At 39.8% G+C, this 24,147-nt stretch overlaps 1 protein-coding gene across 3 annotated transcripts in view; it reads left to right on the top strand.

The window, feature by feature from the left end:
* The window catches only part of CEP112 (centrosomal protein 112), a 174,874-nt gene that overhangs the window by 74,054 nt on the left and 76,673 nt on the right, over positions 1 to 24,147 (top strand). For all 3 annotated transcript variants that reach the window (XM_082326516.1, XM_082326517.1, XM_082326518.1), the window contains one exon: positions 8,983 to 9,165. In XM_082326516.1, coding sequence (XP_082182642.1) covers positions 8,983 to 9,165 — 183 coding nt within the window. The remainder of the gene's footprint in view (positions 1 to 8,982; positions 9,166 to 24,147) is intronic.

The raw sequence follows: 24,147 nt of genomic DNA, 5'->3' as shown, positions 1-24,147 counted from the left end.
ATAAAGCAAAGAAGAAATTTTGGATCTTGCAGTATTTGGTTCCAGCTGTCGTGTGTCACTCCTGGTTCCAACTTCATCTGATTCAGTGCCACTTTCTTTTGAAGTATTCACTGAGAACACTCTTAGAGAGAAACTGGTGGCGCTTTTTTCTTTAAATATACTTTAGCTCAACTTTGTTCTACTTGCAGCTGTTAGATTTGAAAGTATATTTTGAAGAAAAAAAAATAACTCCAGCAGCACCACAGTTCCTATCTGCTGGGAGCAGCTGCTTTTGGCACTTCAAAGGCAGTGGACACCACAGCGAAGGCCTCAGCCTTTCCTGCCTTTGAAATGGTTGCAGTATCTATAGTCGGGCTTTATGGCACCATCAGCACAGGAAAAAAGGTTGTTTGTTTTTTTGCACCCCCTCCCTTTTTTCTCCCCCCCCCCCCTTTCTAATTACATCCTTGGTTTAGCTCAAAATACCTGGGAAGTGTTTCTGCTGAAATAATTTTCCTCAAGCCCAAATATTTGAAAGAGCATGTGTCCAAACTTTGCAGTAATGGATTTTGGGCAGGCAAATTTGACACAAAAGTTAATGAATTTGCTTTTTTCCCATATCCACGTCGGCTGGGCGCTGTCTGACAGCAGGTCTGTCGGGGCGAGCTGCGGTGCCCCAGCAGAGCGCTTGTGGTGGAGCAGGGCTTCGCGCAGGGGCGTTTCGCAGCAGAGTCAAGGATGTGCTCACCTTTGTTTCAAGCAGATTTTAATAAATTGTCATGAATGAACATTTTTAGTGAACTTTTGGAGATCTTAATGTTTAAATGGTATTAGCTTGTCCTTTTTAAAAGAAACACCATAGTAGATCACTATGATCAGTTACGCCCATTTTTTGCTATAAATAGTTGCTGAAGTCCTATGACTGAGTGAGTGTGAAAGAATGGAGATGCAAGGTTAGTAAGAGAGCCAAAGTGTACGAAATTGCATTTTCCTAGCAGGGAGAACACACTATGAAAAAGCTGATGAATTATTGTGATAGCAGGACGGTGTTACTTGCTGAGTTATGGACATAATTTCTGAGATTAGATGCCAACCTGAATGTATAAATAAGCCCTTTGTTTTGGTTCATCTTTTTCTTAATGGTGTTTATTCCATTTTAAAATAATAATTATTCATGCTTCCATAGCAAAGTGGAAAGCTATTACGTGATAGCTGAAGAATCTCCCCATATCTCAGGAAATCCTTTCTTGTGACATTTATTGTTGGGTTCTGACTTCTATAAAACTTGTGAAGGAATAATTGGAGTTTCTTCTTGTCCTATTTAGCCAAATAGGAAAGAAACAGGACATCTTCAGAAATCTTTTACTGGGTCTTTAACAAAATCACTTTGAAATCATGTTAAAGATGAGAGAAAAAGTCTACATTTTTAAGTTGGGAGCAAGACAAAGATGTGGTTGAGCTTAAATATGCCTTTTTATATTAAAGAAAGAGAGGTAAATAAGTGCAGAATCAGCTGGTTAAGAGTGAAAAAAAAGCATGGCTGTAATCTTACCTCCCAGCAGCAAGGACAAGTATCCAAGGTAGTGTTGGGAAATTGCTCTTATTTTAGCAGTGTGCTGGAGCAGAGGAAAATATTATTGAGAGGAAGAATATTCTTTAGATCTTTCAGTATGTCTTTTATAACTTTCTAGTGAGGTTAATTTAAGGAAAAGAGTGAGGTTTTCTCAGGTAAAATATGAATTTTGTAATCACAACTATTGCTTTTATACATAGATGTATATATTTAAAAACATCTTATTCAGTGCTAGCCTAATGCTAAGGTTCCAAGCACAAGGTCATGCTCAGTTGCTTAAAAATATTCTAAAGTGTTATTTAGATTAACATTTAATGGTTGGGCATCTCCCCTGATAATTTTTAACGATTTAACTTTGTGCCAAGAGATTTCACCAGTGTTTGGATTATCAAGGCTGAGATGACGTTGTTTTGCTTTTGCTTAGAATTGTAGTGATAATTTCTTGAAATGCTGGAGGGTAGGGTATTTTTGACCTGGATGTCTTTTTTTCCCTTGAAGATCTACTGAAGTGTATTTAGGCAATAAACATTGCTTAATTCAGATGTTCAGGAGTTCAGCAGCTAAATGTTCTGAAGAGTCTCACTGAGAATTTCCACCTCCGCTCTGTGAAACGGAGCCAGAACAGTTTGTGTATGAGAGAGTGGTGTGAAAGCAGTGACCTCATGAGAGAAAGGGGAAAATACAGGGTAGGTAAGGAATAGAGTAAAAAGTGGGGATTAAGCATTAAACCAAGAAACTGCTGTGACCTGGGGATGGGACTTGGAAAGGAAGCTCCTCGGGGAAAATAAGTTATTGTCTGTGAAAAGAATTTGTGAGTGGCTGTGAAAAGCCCGTGCAATGGAGCCTAGAGTACTTAGGCTGAGAAATATCATTTAGTCCCGTGGATGGGGAGCACTGGAGGGGCAAGTCCTGCAGAAGGGGTCAGTTGGAGGGGTGGCACGGGCTGAAGCGTCCATTGAGCATGAGTTGGCTCTCCGGGAGCCAGCGTTCCTTATTACCTCCTGCTTTAACCGTGGCCACTCTGCCTTTCTAAGGTAGGAAGCAGGGCAGATAGGTGCTGCTTCTACATTGGATGCATTGAGTTTACAGTCCTATCATGTTTATTTGGCATATTACTTTTAGCTCAATTGATCTTCCAGCTGGTGATCTTGTCTTCAGAACTACTACAAACATCATCAGTCCTATCACGAGACATGATCACCCTATGTGCACCTTAAACTCTGACTCCAGTGTCATGCTCAAGCCTTCAGAGACATTCAGCTGGACACACTAGCAGAGATAACAAGCTTAACATTCAGCTTGCTTTCTCCCTGTACCTTTTCTCAGTTAAGAGTTCCTGCCACCGCGCTTATTTCCTAGCTTTTCTTCTGGCCTCGTTCTTCCTTTTCTGTTTCTTCTAGCTTCTTTCTGAGCGCTCTGTTACCCGCTCGAGTGAAGAAAACACTTGCAAAGACGTACTTGAAATATGGTGTTCCTCAGGCGGACCAGAGTTCCGGGCATTTCTGAGCTGTACTTTAAACAGTCCAGTTATATTCAGAGATTCACGATCCATTTTTAGTATGCTGGTTTAGTTATAAGGACACAGTCTTTGTAAAAAGCTTTGTTCGTCTCCTCTTTGTCTGTAGTCTAAGATAATTGAAATACAGTCTGTGCTTGCATGAAGGCCAAATGAGTACGTTAGCAGAGGCTCTAAATTTTTCATGTCATCAGCAACAAGCTGCATAAATTTTGTTTAATAAATTAATCTAGGATGCATAGATGTTTCCTTTGAACCATCCTAACACACGGATGAATGCCATTTGTGCAGAATATCTGAGGAATAGTTTCTTCAATCAACATCAACTTTTCACTTTATGATATAGCTAAATCTCACAAATGGGAAAAGGATATGAATTTAACCTCCAAGTAAAGAGCGGGTGGAAATCTTCTCGCTGTACCATTGCTGTTTACAGAATTGTTAACCAGACAGATGGGTATTTACACTGTCTCCTGCAGGCATCTAACTTGTGTGTGATTCAGAGTTAAAAGCTTTAGCTCCCTGTATAGTCAACAGAATCAACTTTGGGGGGAGGAAGGAGAGGGGAGACGATTCCAGGAACATAAATCGGTGCCTGCAGTAAATAGCAAGTCAGGCTGCAAACGCCTGTGAAGTCAGTGCTCAGTGTTCAAAGAAGGTCCTTGGATAAACTCTGAATCCCCAGACAAAGACTATGTACAGTAAATTCTGTACCAGAACCTACTACAAACAGGCGTTTGCAGTGACTCAAGGTATATTAGTTTGAAAGAACTATTTCTGTTTGCAGACCGCGTTGGCTTTACTGGAGCAGATGGGCTGGGGAGGGGAGTGGGACCTCCTGACGTTCATCACCGCTCTAAGTGTGGTTTAATCATGGGGATGCAACTTCATTTCCAGTATGTTGGTGATTTAAAAACAAATTTACTCGTGGCAGGAGGATTGGGAAGATAAGAGGATTGAGGTGAGGTTTGTGCTGCCCATACTTTAAAAATATTAAAATTCTGGGAGGCCTTTGTAAGTAAAAATTTCCGGATCAGGTATATCATTTTATATACCTACTGACACCACTCAGGTATACTGTTGTATTGGGGAGGATAAATCAAAGTGCGGTTTGGCTAATAGACCAGCTTGTCTCTTTTAGAGAATTTCTTGCAATTCTTAGTTTGCAGTTGAAATACAGTTATTAGTGGTTGATTATAAGGTGAAGTATAACAGGAAACACAGTTATGCCAATTAAATTATCGCAGCCTGCAATGAAATAGAAAGTAAAACGCCTTCACTATGCATGTGCATTACCCTATATGTATTTGCTACTTCGGTGGTAATATGTGGTTCTGCACTGTTATATTTTTCGCCGTCCCATTTGCCCGTGGCGCATTACAGCCCTTTTATCTTGGGAGTACTTTGTGTTCCAAGTTATGGCAAAAATTCACAAAAATGTGTACTTTTAAAAATCCATTTAATTTATCAGCTGCAAAGTAGTTCTGGTATGCTCCCTTGCCTTGCAGTGAAGCTTCCTCTTTTCTGCCCAAAGTTATGCTAAGCCAGAGCCCAGCATGATTAATACTCGATCCTCCAGCCTGTTATATCAGATTACTTTTAGAAGCAGTGTATTTGCGGAGATGGGTAATCCCCATATCCTCATGAAACACGCACGTTTATTTATAGGCTTAGGAGACAGAAAATGCTAGATTTTACTGGAGTTGTAATTTGGGGCTAGATCATGTGCTGTATGCTGTGCTGGGCAGAGGTTAGGGCTGCTTTTGAGCAGAGTAATGATAATGAGGACACCTGATTTACAAACACTCTTAAATGCTTGCAAGATAGAATTGCTGCAAAACAGACGTGCTGTGTGCATGCCATGTGAGTGAGTTTACTTCAGTTCTTTGCCATGGTGTGTGTAACTTATTGGTGGCTTCTCCAGCCCTCACAAGTTCAGTCATGCCAAAATAGCGCTAATAAAATCATCCTGCCATGCAAAACTATATTTTATATAGCTGTTACTTACAATATTTCTGGAATTGTGGACATAAATTTACATGAATTTTCATACTGTGGTGTCAAATATTTATTGTAGCAGCTACATTTTTCAAAGAGGTAGTGAGCTAACTAATTTCCTTTCCCTCCTTTGGGGACTATAAAAAGAATTTCAAAGGCATACTTGTTCTTGAGAACAAGTCGAAATTGTTCTAAAATTGAAAACCCTAAACTTAGTGTGTGATGTAAAAGCAAAAACTGGATAGTAGAAGGTCTTGTCTATATTAGGGACTTTAAAAAGGTATTTGCTGACGTTGATTATATGACAAGTATTTGGCTTCTGAAAATATCTTCTGCAATCAGCAGGCTATTTACTGTAGATCTTTGTTCTTCGGATGTACAAACTGAACCGGTGCTAACAGCAGCATGATTTCGCTTTAGGTCTTTATTAGATTGTCTCTTGTTTTAGCAGGTTGTTGTAAAGCACCTCCACTTTTGGGTGCAGTGAAATCCGCCTGCGCTAAAGGCCGTCGTTCAGCACCAGCTGCGGTTGTCGGTGCCTGCCTAGGGTGGGCGCGAGCTACCTTGCCGGATTTGTTTGGCAGTCTGTGTACGTGGGGGTATCTGTGCTAGTGAACAGCAAAAGATGGTCACAGTTCTTGGGTTAATCTGGTTTTAGTTTTTTCTTACGAATTTTGTCTTCTCTCTTTTCTTCTTTGCAAGACTAAGTAAATATTGTTGAATTTCAGTTAAAAGCAGAAATTTAAAAATAAATTATGTAATTCTGGTGATGGCTTAGTAAATCAGGTGTTGGCTGTTGGCTTGAATATGGTTCTGTCATACTGGTGTGGAAAGAATTAAGAAATGAAGAATTCATGTAAGAGGAGATCATAATTTTAAAATGCTTGTGTTACTTGGTAATAACAGTGTTTGGCGGTAAGAACAGCTATATCGGGTCAGACAGTCCTGCTTGTTTTAGTGTCCAGACCATGGCTGGAGATAGGAACAGATGTGCAGAGAAGAGAATAAGAGATTTTCATCTTTGGGAGGGCAAGATGAGGAAACATCTAAGCCACAATGAATACGATCTGATTATGGTAATAGGGCGCACACTATTATTTAACGACTGTTTCTTTTCAGCGTCGCCCCTAATTCCCATTGTGAATATTGTGTTGCTTGTCTGTCTGAAATGTATGGCACCTAAAACTGTCTGTCTTCTAGACACTTATATGCTGGATTTGAGCAGACATTTTAATGTAATCTGATGAAGTGCTAAGCATCTAGGGGTAGATGCAGAAAGATCTCAATGCAGTACAATTTTTAAAGGAGGTGGTTTTGTTATATCATTCCTAAAGGCACTCTCACTACCTCAAAGAGGAGACAGAATCCATACTGATTTATGAAGATTTAATATAGTTTTCATGCAGCTTCCTGTGATGAAGAAGTCCTGTTGCTGCAAAACAGCATGGGTTTTTTTTCCCTTTGTTGGTATACATTAATTTTTTTTCCTTTAAAAACCAACCCAACAACAATACAAGAATGAGAGAGGGAGGAGTGGAAGAGAAACCGTAGCGCTTGGCAGCAGTTCTGAGGAGAACAGGAGGTTCAGTGAGTGTTCACCAGTGCAGTCAAATAGCTACTCGGTCACTTCATGCTATTTGGACAGGAAAGCACGTTTTGGTGGTTACAAGTGTGGGGTGCTTGTTAATATTCATTAGGGAAGATGGGTTTTCTAGGTCTTTGAACCTGAGGGAAGAAAATGCTCTTGTCCCCATCCTTCTCTCCTTTCTTGTCTCTCTCTGCCTCTGCTCCCTGCCAGAAATCTGTAAAAAAACAAAACAAAAACATCCTGGGGAATACTTTGCTTTAAGTGGTGAGGTTTTCTTCTTCAGCAAATTTGCCTTTTATAAATCACCTCCCCTCACACTACCATCTCTTCTCTTCCCACGTAGCAGACCTAGGGGGACACCCTTTCTGCACGCAGAAGGACCTGTCCCTTTTAGCTCTTTCCACCTCTTAAATTCAAAAACTTTGTGTCTATAATATAAATGCTGTAAGTGAAGAGGTTACTAAATAAAACTGTGATTACTTTGGTTGGGTGAAGTGGTGACGTACACGTGTATCGTGTAACGGGTTGAAGAAGCAGGATCTGTCCCTTGCCTCCTGCGGGCCCACGTTCCCTGCCTGCTGCTGTTTGTCTTCAGTTAAAAAAGTGAAAACCTAAATAATTGAAGTTCTTCACAACAAACTGTCTTACCCCAGACCTTACATGGCACAACCAGCTGAAAATCCAGTAATTAAGAAAAGAAAATTAAAAGAAAGACCTCTCTTGTTGACATGATTTCTTTTTGATCAGGTCTGATTTATGAAAAAATGCTAAATATTTTTTCCCATAACTCAGGCTAAGCCTTTACAATTATTTTAGGGAGGAAGAATGCTTTCATTTAGGCACACTAAGGACACCGATAGCATCTGAAAAGACACCAGTTTTGCACACAAACCTTGGGCAAAAACCTGACTTAAAGAACTTTGTGTAAGGCTCCCAGGCCCAGTACAGATAATGTGTGCCTCCTGGGGGGATAACTCCTTCAGGGACTTCACATGTCTGTTAATGAGCTCTTTAGTATTATTAATAATGTAGATACGTTAAACCGTAGAATATTGCATCTGTTCCACTTGCCCCGTTTTTGGAAGGACGCTCCTGGCCACAGCACGGATGACATTTTACTTTTAAACCTGGAAGATGCTGATCCATAGTTTGAGTAAATGCTTCCTTTTTTACTTCGCTTCAAATTTTAAACCCGAAAGCCACGCAAACAGCTAATGTTATTCCAGAATTGAATGCTACAGCTTTAAGATAAGGTGCCGGGGCGCTCTCGGCGCACACACAGCCGGCTCCTCCCGTTTGCTTTTTTTCTCACGCTGAAAATAACCCACCATATTCATGATAAGAGCATTTTTTTTTTTTCCCTCCCCCCTAACCCCCCCTCCGAAATCCACCAAAACTGAAGAAAAATCCAAGTGACTGTTCTTAGCAGCTGTGTGGCCCGGAGTTCAGTGGGGAAGCGGCTTCCTGCCGTCCCTATTCATCACCTGCTTCAAAGGCAGCCTGGCTGCTCCAGTGTGCAGGCCAGGTAGGGTGCCATTGTGCGCAGGCGGGGAGGATTAGTATCAAAGCTGCGGCAACCAGGCCCTTGGTCTCGGGCTGCCATTCAGTCTAGCGGGGAGAGGCTAAGACTGGCCAAGGTCACAGCATCCAGTGTGGTGCAGACTGGGAAAGGATCCTGAGAATAGAGGGCTTCTTATGAAATCATGGTGCAAGCTTGCAGCACAGCAGGTGCCCTTCTGGAACACGTACATCTGTTTATGTTGGGATAGCGTAGCTGACAACGGGATAATAGAGCTTTGTTTTTTATAATTTTCTTTCTTTTTTTATTAAAAAAAAAAGACAACTGTATATACGACAGCGTTGAGGAATATTGAAGGAAGAGCTTTCGCTTTGGAAATCATAAAGAAATCTTTAAAAGATTTAATTGCTGGGGTGGGGGGGTTTGTGTGTATATACTTAAGCGAAGGGGAGAGCAGGCTGCCTATTAACCATTTAGGATCCTCAGCCCTGCTGATGAGCAGCAGCAGGATACGGGGGGACCGTACACAGAATGCGACAATGCCTTTTTTTTTTTTTTTTTGTACGCTCCGACATTTGTACCAACAAATTGGTTAAGGATGCGCTGGATTTGCTCAGTTGTCTCCATTGTTGGAATCGTCTGGAGGAATTCTGTCATGCTAACGGTGGCTTTTTAAAAGGTGAGGTAATAGTGACGTAAAAATAAAATTGCCAACTTGATGAAATTAAGGGGAAAATTAAGCTGTAGACGAGTTGTCATGACGACAAGGATGTTCTATTGATGAACTGTACTCCTCACTGTCCAATCAGATAGTGGAGCTGAAGCTGGAGCATGAACAGGAGAAGACGCACCTATTCCAGCAGCACAACGCAGAGAAGGACTGCCTGGTCCGAGACCATGAACGGGAAATCGAGAAACTGGAAAAACAGCTTCGCGCTGCCATGGCAGAGCACGAGAGTAAAACTCAAGAATGCAGGAAACGAGACGGACAGGTAATGATCGATACTGTTTGAAAGGCGTACGCTTATTAGAAAATGCTAATAATTAGTGTTTCCTGTTTGCCAGCATTGTTGGTGATGCACGCTGTGTGAGCATTTGCGAAACTGGCACATAAACGTGATTTTGTTTTTCTTTTTTCTTTTTTTTTTTTTACCCGCTTTCCCCCCTCCCTTCCCACTGCTGAATAGGGCTTTAACTGCAAAAACCACAGGTAGCCAGATTAAAAATCCCATGGTGCGCTATAACTCGGCCTATTTATAATCTTGTCTCATTTTCTTTCATGATGGATTTGTTTAAGAAAAAAAGGTATCTGTTCTTCTCCCCCCCAGCCCTCACACTCACCCCTCCTTTTCTCCTTCCTGGGCAAATCCATATGAATTATATCTGCTTCATTCGTATGCTTTATTTGTTTTAAATCTCTGCAGGTACCACACAAATGGCTTTATTTCATTTTGTTCATGTCTTTTTGTTTCAGTTTTGTATTCTAGATTTGTATTGTGTGTTTGGCTACGTATGTTGGATATTTGATAAGATGCTGTGGGTTTGGGGTTGCTTACCATCACGTTTGTTTTCCTACACACACACGCACCCCTCCCATCCTCCATCTCTGTGGTCACTGTTGGAAGCCATTTGGCAGAATAACCCCCAGCTGGGGTAGCATTTGACTCTTCAAACTTCTGGATGAAATGCGCACTGTCAGCATGGAAAATGATCTTTATGAGTTTTCAGTTCAAAAAACATCTTACTGCATTTTTTCAATATATTTTGTAAGATTGGCATGGTGTACTTTCCTAAGAGCCTATATTAAAAAGGCCTGCAATGGCAATATTTAAAAATGTAAGGTGATTTTGTAGTTTAAAGAGTATTCAGAAAATAATCTTTACTAATCAGCATTAGAATTACTTAACATGCATGGATTATTTTGTACCAAAACTGGACATTTTGGTGAGGCATCTTTAACGACATATGTTTTCCGCGCACCACCTCCTTCCCTATGAGAAGTAAGACTGACATTGAGGCGTTTTCACTTTACTTTCCTCTGGGCTAGTAGGCTGTGTCTTTCACTGGCCACCATAATGTAGCTAAGTGAAATTGAATATTTAATTTTTAAATTAACTTTTTTTTTGTTACCTTTGGACGACTCAGACTCTATCGAAATCTGGCTTAAGTAAGTCTATTGGAAAGCAAACGGCTTGTTGGGGGAGGATGAGGGATATATTGCAGAGCCAGGACTTCTTTCTCCATTTCCACCATTATGGTTTTCCAAGGAAAACGAGAGATACTTTTGTGAGAACGCTTGCGAAGAGGATATTCAGGTGGCTTCTGAAAAATTAAACCTTACCCTTTATTCTCCACTTTATTGTAAGAGTGAACAAAGATTTAAATTGTTAAAGGGATTGTTTTTTGTCTTTGCATTTTTTTTCTCTGGCCCAAAATAGATGCATCTTAACTATATAGCTATTTGCAAATGCCGTTTCAAAGTTATATCATCCTCTCAACTGCATTCCTGATGTTGTGTTTGTGTACAAGGGCAGAGCTGTAGCACTCAGGTTAAAAAAACAGTTTTAGAATTATATACAGAATTGTTCTCTCTACACGCCAGCGTTCATTGCAATTATTGTATTGCTCTGTATAACACTGAATGCAAAGGTAAAGGGACGGTCTTAAGCAAATTCAGAGACCCTGGGAGGTGTCTTGTAAGCGTATCTCTCTATTTAGTTCTGTTGTGGGTCATTTCTGGCAAAGATTGGAGATCAAAGTTTAGTTGTGCTTTCTATTTGCAATGGGATATATAATGCTACTACAGGTGCTGTGTAAAAAACTGGAAATTATCGCAGCTGTTAGGAAAATCTGAACAGTCTGAATAGCAAAAACTTTGGCCTTTTTGCGGGGCTTTTCTTTGTAGCTTGAATACCCCTGTACAGTCATTTGAACATTGCTGCCATGAGAGTGACATGTAAATCAGGGAGGAAATTGCGGTTGCCTTTGACTAGAAGAGCTGTTGTTTATTTAAATTCTAGTAAGAACCTATCTGCTTTCAAGGGTGCGTATTTTTTCCATTTTGGAAAATAAATCATTCTTCGTTCCGTCCTCTGGTCTTTGTATTAGAATTCACTTTTGTCTTTGCAGTGAGCTCAATAGACAATCCTGGCGTTTCTGATGGAATTATGGCACATATTTTTCATAAAATTTTTTAATCTTTGCATGTGTTTACTAAAATACGTGTTTTGGACATCTAACACAACTAATGGCCAGTGTCCTTTATGAAACATTTGGCGGTCTCTTAACAAAGATACCACAGCGATTTAATGAGTTTATGTAGACATAGTTTTTTAAAAACCTGTTAAAATGGTACCATGTTTGACAGCAGTAATTTTTAGGACTGCTTTATATTACAGTGAAGGTGCTATGAGATGGGAGAAGAGGCCATTTTGCTTCGCTAAATGAAAAGTAGATTTGCTGGGTATTTCAAAGAATTTAAATAATAATTAGTGTTAATCACATACAAGTAGCTTGGTTTGAAGGACCTGTCTGTTCAATGTTTGGTGAATGATGTGAAAGCACCGTTATTAAAGGTATTCACTGTTGTTCTTTCTTAAATCCTTTTCCATATGAAAGAGTAACAAATGTTTAAAATACGTATTTCTTACTATATTACTAAAGACAGCTATGATTGAGTACTGCGGAACAATTTATTATAGTGTTACTGAAAAGATTAATTTATTTTTATTGTGTATCCAAGGTCTCTACTTCCACGTAGGTCTTCAACTACTATAAAAGGTAGTATACAACATGGTTAGATTTTATTCAAATATGAATACATTTATTAATGCTTTACTCAGAACTAAAGCATAAAAGTCAAGATTTCAGTGCATTGCCAGATTTTAATTAAATATTAAAAAATGTTACTGCTTCTTTGAAATATAACTTTAATATATTTTCAGGAAAGGAACTTGATTTAGGTGGATCACCTTTTGTATTGGTGATGAATTTCTGGATAACAATTGCATTCCACTTGAGCTCTTGGATTTATCCATTTCTAGGAGGCTTGCTTTGATTTTTTTCACCTAGGGTTGTAATGCTTGGGGAGGAGTAAATTGACATGTAGGTCAATAAAAGTCAAAGCAGTACAAGGGCTTTTATACCATGCTGTGTTCTTGTAGTCTTTTAAATCCTATACGTTTTCTATGAACTGCCATAATATTGTTATTCTTTAAATAGTAGCTAATAATACAGGATTTTTTTTTTTATGAAAAAAGGTACTTTTGAATCACTACTATTTAATTTAGATTTTTTTATATTATCTGGTTTATTTTCTTTATGAGCATTTTTAAGCTGTACTTTCATTGGTCATTCGTTCCCCACATCCCTAAATAATCTTAGTGCGTACACTAGTTCACAAAACAGGGAAACTCCTTGGATGATAGAGGTCTTCCTTCTGGTCTAATAAAAACAGCCTTGCTACTGAATCGGTGATTTCCTGAAGCAAGACTGCTGATTACAGAGAATAATACATCTAGTTTGCTTCTGCGAAATAAGATAGCAAGGTTAGGAAATTTTAATAACTGATGCCCGATGGACTGTGGTGCCAGTTGTACCCTTATATTTTCCCTTTATCCTGCGAATGTCTTTCTCTCCCCAGCATCTGACACGTGCCCTCAACCAGCTCAAAGATTTTCATGTTCCAGCTGCCGCACAAAGTTGGATCATTTTTGTGCTTGTTCTTTGACCGTTGACCTTCGGGCAAGAAGAAGAAAAAAAAATGAACCCCTGTAACTTCAAATATAGCGCTTTACACTAAAGCAAGAGGGAAAAAAGTTTCCTTGAGGAAACAGAATTCTCTTTCCAGGTTCTGTGAAGAGATAAATGGCAAGTCCACTGTTTTCATCCATTTGTAATTGGGTCAAGAGCAGCTTGAACACCGAGGCACGTTTTGCCAGTATTTGTCACTGATGTCACGGTATTTAATTTTAACATATACCGTTTATGCTCTCAAAAATGAGGCTGCTTTAAGAGAAGATCACTGGTGTTTGGGGGTGTCTTAGGGCTCTCAATAAACCATTACTCGTTGGGAAAGGAAAACCTCGAGCAGTTCTGCAGTCGTGGGAACACACATATTGAGAATGGAAGCTGTTATAAAAAAAGAGCAGTCTGGAGGTGGCAAGAAGAGTTATTAAGGTATTTTCCCATGGCCAAAGTATCTGCTTCCTTTATCCTCTCTCGCTTTTTGCACTTCCCGTAATCCCCTTGGCCTTTACCATCCTGGTTTGCTTTACCTTCTCAGAAATCGGCGGCTCCTTCCCTGGGGCCCAATGGGTAGGGCATCCTTTCCCTTCTCTTCTGGCTTCTCCTCTTTGAACATGTGCTTCTTTGCACTTGGAAGCAGTGATCTTTCTGCAAGTGTTGCTTTGCACCTGGTTTGGTCTGAACTAATTCCATGCTGTTCGAGCCTGTTGAGTTAACGATCAAAAAAACACAGTAATGATCAGTGGTTTTGTTCCAGCAAATCCTTGGTATATGTTTATGGTTCTGTATAGATAATTACTGTATCAACAGTGGGGGGAGCAGAAGAGATTTATCTTGCCTCCATATAGGTAGTCAGTCTGAAGCGGTACTGCGCCGATACGTTTGTCTGATGGAGAGCTTTATCAACTATTGACAAGAGAAAATATGAAAAAAATAATAGAAATATTATATACTTGTTTAATGATAACTAAATACCCCAACACATGCACAATCTGTCTGTGTGTAAATATGGCTGTAGCAGTAACTTTTCCAGTGCTATATTAATACAGAAGGAAATTGGGAGCATTTGTTTCGCAATAGGAAACTTTCTTAAACTTTGATCTGAAAGACCCTGTTGTTACCGTACAGATAAATCACTGATCAACTCTTCTACTTCACGTAATTGTTCTACTATCTCCAAACACCAGTTTTGACAAAGATATTCTAGTATCCGTGGAAGCAGGTTGCTTGATTGTGTCTGGAGGGTACAGATAGATGCAGCCTGTGAAACGTTCAGATGCTGATGGTGCTACTGAAGTCACTTCTGTATGCAGTTTGGAGTAAATAAATTCTATGACTCATTTTTTTCTTTGACTTCTTTTTCTTTTCTCAATAGAAGATGTCTTTGGCATGAGAAGAAATGCATCGTTTGCTATGCAGGCTTTCTCTGCAGACAATCTAAATGATGGGGTTGCAATCTAAATATTTGTTTGTTATATTTTACTTGGAGAGTAGCTATTGGGCTGACAGTCAGACTGCTGTAGACAGCCGTTCCCTTTTGCCTTTCCTAAACAAAAGGTTTTGGCTATATTGCAGCATGTTTAATTTACCACCAATCATCTCAGTATAATGAACACGACTGTTGATGTAAAATATTTAAAGTACCAAATATTTGTTGCAGCACTTGTGTGGTTTTCCTTGGTTGTTATTCATAGTCTGCTGACTCGGGGTTGGGATGGATGCCACTGATGGGGAATATCTACTAAAATCAAGGATCTGATGATGGGTCCTATAGGGACATTCAAACTGGGCTTTAACTAATAGTATTGCTGTGAAGTGGAGAGTTCAGCGAAGTGCCCAAATGCACCAGTTGCCTGGGGAAATACTCAAATACTATCCCATATTGGGCTCTGGTGATCAACGCAGCTAATTTCAGCTGCACTTGAGTAAATGCAGAGGAGCTGTGGGAAGAATTTGGGCTGCAGCATAGACATAATCTTTGAGATTAGAAGGAAAAATGAGCCTTTGCTCTAAAACTGAAGCACACAGTTCAGGCTCAGGGTTCCCCCGAAGGCGAGGGTCTGGGCCTCCTGCGCACCTTCCCCTTCCCTGCTCAGATGAAGCCACCTCGCCGCGTTTGTTGTTCTGCGTCAAGCACTCTGCTTCTGGTCCCCACTTCTAAGCTGCTGCTTCTGTTTGAGATGCCTTTCAAAAGACTTGAACAAGCTGTAAACATCTGCCGCTTCCTTGCTTAATGGAACCATCAAAGTGTTCTCGTGCTGTAGTGGGTGATCATCTATGATCTCTTCCACATTTTTTCTTGACTCTCACTTTTTACGATATGACTGAAATGAGATAGCGAGGAGTTCGGTGCAGGAGGTGTGACTTCACTTGCTCCTCGGTCCTTTTATACTTCAGGCTGTTCAGCATTTGAAATATTTACTAAAGACATTTTTGGAAGCCATACATAATGGTGCATAAATTATCATTTGCTGATTAAAAATGTTAAGTTAGCTTAGGAGAGAACTGACATTTTGTGCTGTCTACAGTGTATGTAAAAGAGAAAGCAGTTGCCATAGAAACTAGCTCATCACATGATACGAACTCTGATTCTGAGATGGAGTTCTTTTCAGTAAAATGGACTTTCTGTTAATAGACTATGAAATGAATGTATGTGGTAGTTGTTATTACACTGTAATCAATGTTTTCTGTTATTTTTTTCTTTTAATTTTAAATATTGGCAGCTGAAAAGGTGGAGTATGTCATTTCACTTGTGTAGGGGCAGGGTGTATATCATATGGCAGGAATTTTAATTTATACCAGTACTCCTTGTTTAGGAAAAAGTGATTATTTCCTGCACAGACATTAATAAATACAGAATAATTTCTCTGAGAAAAAATGAGATCAGTCTTGCTCATCTGCAGGGTAAAGGATCTTTATGCCAGTTTTTAACACAGGCACTAGGCGTGGCTTTGCATATAGGCTTTGCGTGTGATGGTTACAATGAATGATGAACACTAATAGACAATAAGCTATACATAGTGTGAAATTATTTTTAAAATTGAAGGTATATAAAAGAATACTGAGGCAGTAAATGATCAAGTACATTAGTAAACACAAAACAGGTGATAGTAACTGTAGCATTTGAAATGGTGTAACATAATTTCTAAGCAGAGAGGCAAAAATACTGTTACTATTCTGCCGAAATGGTCATCTTACAATATAAGGTCTTGATTTGGAAATAAAAGCAGCACACACTTTCTCTTTGAAGTTCAGTGTATGGCAAAGCCAGACTTTAAAGTTGCTTATTGGTATTCCTTCCAAGTGTAAGAGTCAAAATCTTCTCTTTTGCACATAGTTTCTGTGATATTAGATTGTTCCAAATACTACTACTAAACTTGCTGTTTGGCAAGTATCTGCTGTACAGAGAAGGAGGTGCTTACTCACAACATTCTTTGTTAATGCTTTTTTAGTTCTTTTGGAAACTGCTTTTTAGAGTGATCTTATAATGTGCTTGAGAGAGTTGTTGAATAGAAGGAATTTGACTTCTCCTAATCCATAGAACAAGTACGGCCATTTGGAAAACAGCAGCAATATCTACTTCAAACATTCCACTGAATGGCTGAAGGGACATGCTCTAATGGGAGATCAGGAGTTATATTGAAGTCTTTCACAGCATCATAGAATAATTTGGTTTGGAAGGACCTCTGGAGGTCATCACGTCCAACCTCCTGCTCAAAGCAGGTCTAACTTCAAAATTACATCACGTGGCTTAGGGCCAGCTCCAACCGAGTTTTGAAAACCTGCAACGGCGGTGATTTCACAACCTCCCTGAGCAACTTACTCCAGTGCTTTGCTAATCTATTGTGAAATTTCTTTTCCTTTATATCCAGTTGGAATGTCTCTTGTTACAATTTGGATCTGTAGCTTCTTGTCCTTTCACTGCCACCTTCAAGAATCTGCCTCTGTCTTTTCTACAGTTCCTCTTTACACTCAATTGAAGACAGCGATTGGATTCCTCTGTAGTCTTCTGTTCTCCAGGCTGAACAAACCTAGTTTGTCGAAGTTCCTGAAGGTCCTAGCGGCCCATTCCTCCAGCTTGCCGAGTTTGAGGTCCCTGTGAATGGCAACCCTGCTCTCCAACATACTGACCACCAAGAGATGCCATCCACAGTATCGCACAGGGTTCATTGTGTCCTATCATCCAGGTCATTGATGGAGATGTTAAGCTGTGTCAGCCCCATTTGAGCTTTGAGAAATGCCACTTACAGCTTGTTGCCTGTTGAATCCTACTCTTAAAACCCAGTGGTGCAGTGAGTTCTCCACTCACATTGTAGTCCCCCCATCCAGTCTGTGTCTCTTCAGTTCGACTATACAGATGCTATAAAAGTCTGTATCGAAAGCCTTGCTAAAGTCAAGATAAAAGACATTGGCAGTTCTCCCCCTTCCACACAGTCAGTCATTTCGTTCTAGAAGACAATCAGTTTGGTCAAGCATGATTTGCCCTTGGTATATCCAGGTTGGCTGTTCTCAGTGACCCTTATATCCCTCATGTGCCTGGAAATTAATTTCCTGGAGTTTTACTCCATAATTTTTCCAGGGATGGAGGTTAGGGTGTCCTGTCTATGACTACCTACTAAGGTGCTGTGTCTTGCAAATTAAGTAGTTAATTTTTTCAGACTGTGCTTTTTCTCTTGTCCCTGCTTCTAGAGAAAGATTATCCAAAATCAATTTAGTCTCTTCCTTAGGTCAGCAGATGTTAATTCCATTCACTCACTGCCACCATAAATCAAGTTTTGAACAGTAGTCTAGCTGTTAAATGATTTATCTGATAGGAGAGATTTTATGATCCCTTCAGTTCCTCAATTCAAAGGTATTATAAATACCAAATGAAAGAATGAAACACTAGAAGAGAAATTATGACAATCTGTAGTTTGGAATGTTAACACCACTTGTTTTGGCAGTATTACTGGTCTTAAAACAATAGGATCCATATGGATGCTAATTTTCCCAATTTTGAGTAATAAATACAACCTCTTTATGGTTTAAGTAATGATATTACTCAATACCACTGCAGGGTCCAGTAGACGGTTTCATGATGAGGTAATAAATAGCAATTTTGGAGAGCTGATTATTTGTATTTTTCTTTTATGTGGTTTATGATGGGGGAAGAAGAAATCACAAAGCCAGTGAAAAGCCTTGCCCTCTCCTGTAGCTGACATACTTTGGCTGAAGATATGTCAGTTAAGAAATATGAGACCATCCATAAAGCTCTGCACGCTCCCACATTAAAGTATTATGGAGAAACCTTCAAGTGGAAAACCAGTAACAAATTGCAGCTGAGATGCTTATGGCATACTGCACTGTCCTGGGCACCCTACTACTGCTCTGCTTATTCCTCCGTATATTGCTTTAGTCAGGAAGAAAAATGGAAGACTTCTCTGGTATTCCTCTATTTCCTAGACAGGAGCTATGAGGGGAAAAAACCCCAAACCCCGTGATGGGTTATCTGCGGATCTGAAGATGATGTTGCTGGCACAGACACCAGGCTGAGTACTTTGCTGTTAAACATCGCTGCAGCTGTTTGCCCACTGGCCTAACCCCGGTGTCTGTAGCAACTCTTCGAAGTCTCCGTTTCTGCCTCAGATGTTAGGAATTTGCTAACCCATCAGCTGGAGGGGTAGCCAAGTGCTCTGCACTCTTTCAGCACCAGTGCCATGCTCAGTGTGTGCTCCCAACTCCCTCCCTCATTTCAGCTCCAGGAGACAGTTTCTGATCCACCCCTTCCGCGCTCCTTGATCTCTTTTTCTACCAAAGCACTGACTCTTGCCACGCCACGTTTGGTGTAGGCTCAGTTTTGTGTCCTGACAGTTCTGAGCAGTGAGTAACAAATACATGCCAGCGAAGGTCTCCTGACCGGGCTCCACGGGATGTGCAAACCAAAGAAATGGGACAACTTGGCGCGGTGCAAGGGATCGTGTTGGACCTGGGTGGTGGAGCCTGTCGGTCACTGGTCATGTGCTCTGGTCAGCCCCGCTGCGATCCATCCCCTCTGGGGAGTCAGCTCAGAAGAGACCATTGCCTGCCTCCTTTTCTGAACTGGGACTCTGCATTCGGTCCTCAGGCAGGACCAGCTGCCCTGGCAGAGCCTTGGAGGGCCCACGTGGTCTTTTGTATTGCTCCACATGTCCCATCCCGATTCGTTATCTCCTTGTCTTTTCTGCTGCCATTTTTTTGTTGCTGTCTTCCTTCAAACCCAGATAAGAGCAGGGATTTTAGGTTCTGCATTTAGGGAAATTCCAGATAGAGAAAGCTTCATGTGTCCTCAGCTCTAGGCTTTGGACATGTGGTAGGCATGTATGTTCAAACTGACAGAACTGTATATGCCCTTTTTGCAAGTTGTCTTTTTTCCTTCTTGGAAACCTACTCCCCCCCCCCCCCCCCCCCCGAGACAAATTAGAAAGAAAATACATACTATAAAATATAGTATGTTCAATATAAAGTCAGACAGCAGAGATGTTCTTTGGTCCAGTCACCTTTGAAGAAACGATTGTCATCTCTACTTTAACAAATACTGTTTCTTGATTTTGAAAGAGTGGCACAGACTCTGACAGTGATTTAAGGTCTTTAGTGTTGATTTCATGCGAAAAAATATTTTTCACAGTATGACTTTAAAGTAGACTTTTTTCCCCCAATTACTCTACATGTTGGCAGCAAATTAACTTTGAGGGAATATTGTGCACATCATAGTTCTCTGTTGATGTATTGGGGAGTCACTTTTGGATCTTTTAACTCAGTCAGACCAATGACTGACATTGTTCATGTCTTCTGTTTCGGTAGATTTGAAAGACTTTTCTTTTGACAGGAAAGGTGATGTGGAAAAAAAAGCCAACGTACAAGAAATGATTGGCAAAGTGATGATATCATCAAATGTTCAAAGACTTTGCAAATTGAAGCTTATTAGGCTGACATTTTGTCTTCTATTCGGCACTAATTGGAATCATGCCTGGGTGCATGATGTGGAAGGTACTTAATACCTGAGTGTTTATCATGACAAAATGACAGAAATCGATGTCAAGGATGCTGTAGATTTCAGTTTAATGGAGAAAACAATATATTTCAAACTGCAATTACATATCTCCTAGTAATTTGTATTCCTATGTATGAAAGTCCTCCTGAAATATTGCAAATAAGAAAACTTTATTTTTGGCCCCTAAAATATTGGCCTGATTGTGAATATTCCATTTTCAGGTTTTAAAGTTGTTCTTCAGAGTTCATAAAAACAACACTGATGTAGTTTAAAAAAAACAAAACAAAAAAACCAAAAACCTACAAAAAACCTGACACAGTGGTTTTACTTGAAACAGATCTGAAAATCCCACGAAGAGTGAACTCAGTCTTTTGCACGGGTGATACAATTCTTCTAAAGTTGTCTCTGACAGCTTGAATTCTTTTGTAGTCTGTGCTTTCTGCTGTATTGGCATCTGTAAAACGAATTTAGAAAAGAGAAATAGCGAGGAAGTGATTTTGGAAAGGCAGGCACTGCAAACACAGAGTACGCTGGAATATTTGAAAATAGCTGCCTGTTCTCCTGCCGTAGGTGGTATCATTAGGGATTTGCAAGTTCAAGGTGCCTGCCACTTTTGGGGGGCGCACGCCGGCTGTCTGGGATAGTGCATACGACCAGCGTGTTATTCTACATCTTCATCTTGGACCTTGTGAAGTTGAACTCAGATCTTCAATTAAACCTCTAGTGTAATATGAAATTAATATTTATTCAACAGTCCATGGAAACAACTAGCTGTTAGTTGAAATCATCACCTGAATTACTGTTTCTAATGAAATACAGATTGATCATTGCAAAATAATGTATTTAAAAAAACCCAAACAAACCACAAAACACAAATCTGTAGTCTGGATGCTCATAGGAATTACTGGTCATTATGTGCATCGTGTGACTGATACAGCTGCCTGTGCGTTCCTGTAAACTGCAACAATCCTGTAACTAATAAGATGTTGACAAGCAGTAGTTTAGGGGCTGCTGGTAATTATTTGTATTGCTGGAATCCTCTCAGGAGTCTGAGTCTACGTTGTGTTAGTGAAAATATGTAACAGACAATTCCTGGCCCAGTGAGCTCATACCATAAATGTGCTTGTAGGATAGTAGAAGTGGGGGCAGCAAGCAGAAGGTTGAGGACCCATGATAAACAATGAAGTTTATCAGGAGGTTGACATGGTTGGAGCAAGAAAGCAGAAGACGCAGCACGTGAGCTGCTTCCCTCAAGTGGCTCTACTAATGACAGAGTAAAAATGCCTTTCCGTGATTTGTCTGTAGCATTAAGAGACATCTAAAGTACATGGGATACTTGCCACGTCTGCAGTTGCTGCTGTTGCCAGAGGTTTCTTATGTGACTGAATAGAAAAGGAGAAGGGTTTGACTGTAGGTGGGAGATGAACGCATGAAGAACACTTTTGTCTGTTCAAAGTTTGAGAACCTTTATAATGATTTACATGCTTATATAAATGCTAGTTGTTCAATCTATTCAAGCTACATTTGATAACAACTAACTAAGCCTTCTAAAACTATGTATTGTATTGATTTCCTTGTAGGAAAGCAAACTTAAAGAATAATTTGTTATTGTAACTTTTGATCTGTTGGATGCTGTTGTTGGGGAGTGGAGGGGGAGAGAATGGATCAGGACACAAGCTGTCAATATAGCATTGGTAATATTAGGGAGAAAATACTGGTTTTCCTGCTAAAGTCAGCTGGGGGGGTGTGAGAGAGGGTGTGTTTGTATGTATGTATGTATGAGTGTGTGTGTATGTATTATTGCCCTCTAATGGATAGAATCTGAATGGCTCAGCTTTGCATGCTTATCTGGGTTTCTGTAGCAAAACATTGTTTTCAGGGTGTCTGATATTTCCCATTTTAGAAGAATCTTGTAATATTTATTCATAACTCTGATACATCTTTCGTGGGTAACGTTCCTTTAGTTTGTAAAATTAATTTGAAATTCAGTAGAAAGTCTCACAGCTTAGAGAAGTGCCTTTTCTTTGTTCTCTGAAGTTTTATTTCAGCTAAATTATAACTGCTTAAAATTCGCCATTTTCTTTTCCTATTTTTACCATAATGCTGAAGTAATAATTGATTATGAACAGAAAAGTACCTTGTAAACTGAGGTTTCAAATCTTGATGAGGTTCATGATAAAGTCAAGTATTCTAGTGATGCACAGGAGATTAGGTTTTGTTTTGCTTTTTAAATAAAACTGTCTTTGAAGGTGACTTTAGAATAACATGAGAAAGAAGGCTGCAGGTTAGTTGGAAATTGGATTTACAATTGTTTGTACTGAAAGTAGTCCCCTTCTACATGTTCTTTAGAGTTGAGTCCTAACATAGTCATATTTTTTCCTAGCAGGACTCTGTTTTCATTCAATAAATACCTTTGGGAGAATTAAATTTCAGAATTACATTTCTTCTCTCTGCAGCCATAGACTTTTCCTTTTCAAAACTTCCAGTGCTTGCTTTTGCAGTTGGATAACTCTGTAGTGTTTTGAACACACAGCAGAACATTTGTTGCTAACAGCTTGCTTCATCTCCAGTTGTAGATGCAGGCGATTTCAGAGTAGCAGTGAGTATCCAGCAGTTATCTTCCTCCCCTCGAGGAGGTTCATGATGGTGGTGGTAGGTGGCATGGTTATTACAGAGGTTCCTGATGGATATGCATTGCAATAAGCCAAATATTCATACTTATGAAATCATCTAAATGTTCTGGGGAGACCAGCAACTGATTTCACAAAGCTCCGCTAAGGTACCTCCAGTCTCTCTGTACATTAAGTTTTAGCTGAGTCCATCATATTTCTATTTATGATCCCATTAACAAGCTGAATCTAGGTTGTAAGAGCAGAAGGAACATTAATCAAATTCCCTTGCAATGACTGTGTTTTCGTATGAATGACTTCTCTAAGGTGTGACACAACGCAAGGCACGCAGTTCTGGCTTTTCCTGTCCCTCCCCAGGGCTGGGGTGCTTCCCTGCGCGCTCCCTGCTCAGCTTGGCAGGCACGCTTTCACAAAAAACTATTGTGGTGATCTGAGAGCTTACTCCTGGGAGCAAAAGAAATTGTGCCTGGGTTTTGGGCTACTACATTTTTCATTCATGGTGAAAATAGAAAAAATTTGCATATGTTAACGGAGAGATGAAGGATATTGCAGGCACATCTTCTCGGCCCAAGATGGGGACTTTATCTGCATTTATAAATACTGGTGTTTTTCTTCTGAACATGATGTTTCCTAGCAATGCTTTTTTTTTTTTTCTGAGAAAAGTTATTTTCCACTTACAATACATTGGCAGCCATTGTTTGTATTGTTTAAAATCAACTGAGGAATTTTTCGAAATGTTATTTTGATTTGATGACTTTGTTCGTCAGGGAATTATGAAAGCTCTGGTTGTTTAGTGCACAAGAAGAGCACAATACATTATGGGGTCACATGCTCACTTAATGCATGCATATTGTGATGGCGGTAGTAATAGCACCATTAAAGAACAAAAGGTAGCAACACATAGTAGCTCTGTATCTGGCCAGTCCCCTCAAATTACCATAAATATTTGAGCAATCTGAATAGTTTTGGAATCTGTAGTAAAGCTTTCCTGTTCTTATCTGGCACTGAAGGAATGTGGAATAAAGTATTCATTTAGCAAAGTATAAAAATATGTATGCTATGCAGTTATAATCATGTGTCATTAATCAGAAAATACTGCAGAAACTCTGACAAATTAAAAACACAAGGATGTGTCTGCAAGGGCTTTTTCAGTCATTAAAAAGCTGCTTCACCTCTCAGGCAAACTATTTAATGGCAACTTCTTGCTCAGTGTACTGACATCTTCAAAGGCTCTGACATCTGTCGGCCTTTGAACTACCATTAAAAAATATTATCCCATTTCCATTCTTTTATGCCCATTTTTTTAATTATAGCCCTTCTTTCAAGTTAGGAACATGGTTGGTTTAAATGATGCTGTCCTTTCGTTTTCAGCCACCCAGCTGCGGTTTGAATAAATTGATGTAGAATCAAAGGCGGGACTTTAAAGGGAAAAGGTTTGATGGACTTGGACTCCGAACCAGATGAGGTTTTATGATGAAAAGGGTTTAATCCCAGCACAGGCATCGCTTCTATCAGTCGTGCAGTACAAAGCGATTCATATATATAGGTTCATGAGAAATGATCTATTTTTTTTTTAAACAGCACAGATC

The sequence above is a fragment of the Platalea leucorodia genome, assembly GCF_965183815.1.
Source record: "Platalea leucorodia genome assembly, chromosome: 14".
Classification (NCBI taxonomy): Eukaryota; Metazoa; Chordata; class Aves; order Pelecaniformes; family Threskiornithidae; genus Platalea; species Platalea leucorodia.
This window is presented reverse-complemented; position numbering and strand designations above follow the sequence as displayed.